This window comes from Penaeus monodon, chromosome 20 (genome assembly GCF_015228065.2).
Source record: "Penaeus monodon isolate SGIC_2016 chromosome 20, NSTDA_Pmon_1, whole genome shotgun sequence".
Taxonomy (NCBI): domain Eukaryota; kingdom Metazoa; phylum Arthropoda; class Malacostraca; order Decapoda; family Penaeidae; genus Penaeus; species Penaeus monodon.
The window spans coordinates 31,413,590-31,417,549 of NC_051405.1; the positions used below are offsets into that span (position 1 = coordinate 31,413,590).

The 3,960-nt window shown below is 37.7% G+C and overlaps 1 protein-coding gene across 1 annotated transcript in view; it reads right to left on the reverse strand.

Annotated features, from left to right (window-relative positions):
• Positions 1-3,960, reverse strand: part of LOC119585772 (tyrosine-protein phosphatase Lar-like) — a gene marked incomplete at its 5' end in the record, with an annotated part of 244,437 nt that overhangs the window by 5,465 nt on the left and 235,012 nt on the right. The window contains 9 exon segments of the mRNA XM_037934484.1: positions 52-175; positions 310-464; positions 697-921; positions 1,279-1,479; positions 1,906-2,179; positions 2,397-2,623; positions 2,788-2,830; positions 2,949-3,103; positions 3,735-3,785. Coding sequence (XP_037790412.1) covers positions 52-175; positions 310-464; positions 697-921; positions 1,279-1,479; positions 1,906-2,179; positions 2,397-2,623; positions 2,788-2,830; positions 2,949-3,103; positions 3,735-3,785 — 1,455 coding nt within the window.

Below are 3,960 nucleotides of genomic sequence, written 5' to 3' on the forward strand. Positions count from 1 at the left end.
AAAGATTAGAAACTACTCCAAGATTCAACAGAAATCTCCTGTGTGTCATACCATGTAGTTCCTTTGAGCACGCAGACAAGTCACATGTCCATAGATATCAACACTCTGTTCGTGTTTTATCCTCTCCAGCATGGCATCGATGACAATGAATGCTCCTGTTCGGCCAACACCAGCACTGAAAATTACAACACCCCGACTCAGATTACTTCTCTGTTAAGCTTAGTAATTTAGAGTAAAGAATAATAAAGAGTGGATAACTACAGTAATACCACTGTCTAATTCTAAAGGGAAGAAAAAAACAGCTCATACCTGCAGTGAACGACAATTGGTCCCGAGTCTGGTGGGTTGACATGTCGCACTCGCCGTAGGAACATGAGGAATGGTGTTGGATGGTCAGGAACACCGTGGTCAGGCCAGGCAGTGAACTGGAATTGTCGCACTTCACGTCGGTCCAAACTGCCAGACTGTAAGGAAAAATTGATAAGTAACTGAGGCACATGAAAATTCAGTGTTTTAAACTAACATTACTGACATTTTCTTCTTACGCAAAACAATGTCAACTTCCCAGCTCAATGTGACAGAGTGTATGAACACAAACAATATGGTATTTTTATAAACTGATCCCAATACATTACTGGTCAGGCACATCAATGAGTGTTAATTAAATAAAAAAGTAAAACAAAATACTTCACTTACTCTCTGTAACTGGAACGTCCTCACAGTATAGGTGGCTAGTTCTTGAATGTCAGTCAGGGTGATGTGCATGATGCCATAAGTTTCCGTCTGTGATACTCTCCCAGGCCAATACTGGTCGCACTTGATCCTAGTTCTCTCCTCCAGCTTAGTCATCATCACAATCGTACAAGAGCGCTGTTCCCAACACATGCGCCAAAAGTCGCCAAAAGTTTCCGGAAGTGGACCCTTAAGAATTACAAATATATATTAGATTATATGATTGCAAAGCATGTAAAAGAAATAAAAAGAGTTATATGATAAATACTATGAATATTAAGTGATCACTACACAATATTTCAGATTGAAAATCAAAATGAAATGATCAAACATACACTTTTCTCATCTTAAGCAAATTTTATTTAAATCATAGCCTTTTCCAGTACATCAACTTTTTTCTAAAGCTGATTTCTATGCAAATGTAGCCCTGGTAGAAAGATAACAGCAGATGAAAAGCCAAATTTCTCCTGTAACCCACAACCTTCTATAAAAGAGCAACTATAAATGCCAGGACATACACTCGGAAAGGGATGCACGAATACATACCTGAGTGGCAATATACGCATTTTGTTTGCGATAGCCATCACAAAAGTTGGCATTGATATAATCACTTCCTGGAACTTCTTCAAGGGTCTGGAGAACAACTCTTGAGTGGTCATATGCAATCACATTGGCATAACGATTCTTTGGTTTGTTGACTTCAAGGTTACTGTTATCCCAAGTAAACTGCTGTCCTGGTTCAATTGACTGAAAATAGTACAGAAACATGCATTAATATCTGCAGTTAGAGAATTAAAAATCTGAATAGTAAATATGTCACCCACTGTAAATAACTTTTATAGCCATGAACAGTGGGAATTCAAGGATCATTTGAATCATAACCCCAGAAAGGTGTGTATACTATATTTAGCAATGCTCATGTGAAGATGATTCCTAGTCAACTAATGTAGATTTTGATTTGCAAATTTTAAAATATACAACTCATTTTCTTGTACAAATTTAATTAAAGTTGATACTGATACCTTTGGTGTACTGATACACCATATCTACATCAGTGCACAAGATAACAACACCATGAAGGATTAACGACATTCCATGCAAAAATATGAATGAATTATTTTTCGTTCAAACTGCCACTGATCTTTGCTCAAAAGAAACACAAGACATCCTTACCTCATACTCCTGTGAGAACTTCTGATTGTCATTGCTTTTGAGTCTCTCAATGTGCTCTGCAAGTTGTGAGATTGGGATGGGAGGGTGGGAGATCATGCCTGGGGTCTGGAAGTTAAGTCGTCGCATCTTCACTGGATCAGAAGGAGCAGCCGGGATGACACCAACGCTACCTCCACCACCGCCGATTCCTCCACCCACATGACCGCCACCGTGATCAGCCATTAAGGGCTTTGTCACCTGAGCCTGGTCACGGGACTTGGGCTGCCTGCGACGCCTGGAAAGATAAGTGTTATGAGCACACTTGTGAATAAATATTATCTATGAGTTGGTTTGTGAAATACCATTACTGAGTATCATCACTCAGCTATCTTGACTGAAAATACTTTCAGGAAATAACATCAAAAAGGTAACACAAGAGAAAATATCATCTTCATATGCCAACAGACAAGCTTATGTGAAAATCTGATTTTCAAAAGAACAATGAAACTCACTTCCAAACAAAGAGGAATAAGAACAGAGATATGACCACCAGCAGGACAGCTCCAATAACAGGACCAACAATCATAAGCATTTCCATATCATTCCCAGGGCCCGGAATGGGGACATTTGTTCCCACATGATCAGGGTTGGGCTTGGGGCGCTCCGGGAGCTTCCCTGTGGGTGCAGCTCGCATGTCCAATGAGATGAAGTCCGAGAAGGGTGATGAAGTGTAGAGGTGCTGCAGAGATATAAAACATCAGGTAATGAGTGACAGTTGTTAGGGCTAGAGAAAATTAACAGTAGAAACCATAAACAGTGCAAAACATCATTTTTTAACATATACCGAAAATGTTGCATTAACATCATATACATTAATTAAAACTTCATTCTGAAAAGACATACCTGTCCAGGAGTGTCGACAATGGCCCTTACGAAGATCTTGTACCTTCAGGAAGGGAGAAAAAGAATATAATATTAATCACTTTGCAATTACTTCAGACAATAAAAAGTTACAAAATCTTTACCATAAACAAAAAACACACAAAACGTCAGTTCAAAAATACCTCTTGTTATTCTGCAACGGTCTGTTCTTGAATCCCTCATAAATCTGACCATTACCAAGGGAGAAGGAATACGGGATATTACGATGTAGGAATTTGGCCGCAATGTAGGGTCCTTCTGCTAGCGCTTCCTTGCTTCCAGCCTTATTGGCTATGAGCTGCAAGACATCGAGTATTCAAAATTAATCTGCTTGAATTCTTTCCCATTTTGTTTTATTATGTTGTTATTTGTTTACCAGATTATACTTGAATTTAGAGTATATTTCCATTACCTTTTTTTTTCTCTCTCTCTTTTTTTACTACACTTTCTGAATCCCCACTGAAAATCTTAAATCATTCATATACCTAAAAGGTGGAATATAGTAGTATACAAGATTTCGTTTAAACAAGGCATACATGCTAAACAAGGTATATGCAGCAGAATCCTTTGCACTCAGTCCATTTTCTGCAATAATTTTATATGCATCACCATTAGTCCCTTTCTGAAACAAAGCATTGTGAAGATATTCTCAATCACACTAGGTTGTAGAGAAAGGGGAAATTTTATGTATAAAGGCAAATGGATACTCCAATGTAGCTTTAGATTAACCCTTTTGATTTGGATTAATCTTCTAAGCCCTATTTAGATATTATTACATCACCAGTAGATAATATCTTTAGATTATCATTAGCAAGTAGCAACTTTTAGGAGTGATATTATTAGTATGTATATTATACTTTAGATTGTAAAGTATGTATTTCTTATGAGAATACAAGATTCTGCTGAATATCAAGAAACACAATACTCACACCATGATTGTGTAATTCAGGTGTAGATGAAGCGTGATGAAGTGATTTGCCCTATAATCATGTTTGGCAATGAGATACAGGAATTGATTAACAAAATAGAAAGTTAATATTGTAGAAATCAATCCTTTTTGAGGAATCTGGGGGCAATGAAAGGCCTGATGGATGGATAGATTGGGGAAAGAAAGGATGCATGAAGGAAAGTAGGATTTGATTGGAAAGGAGAGTG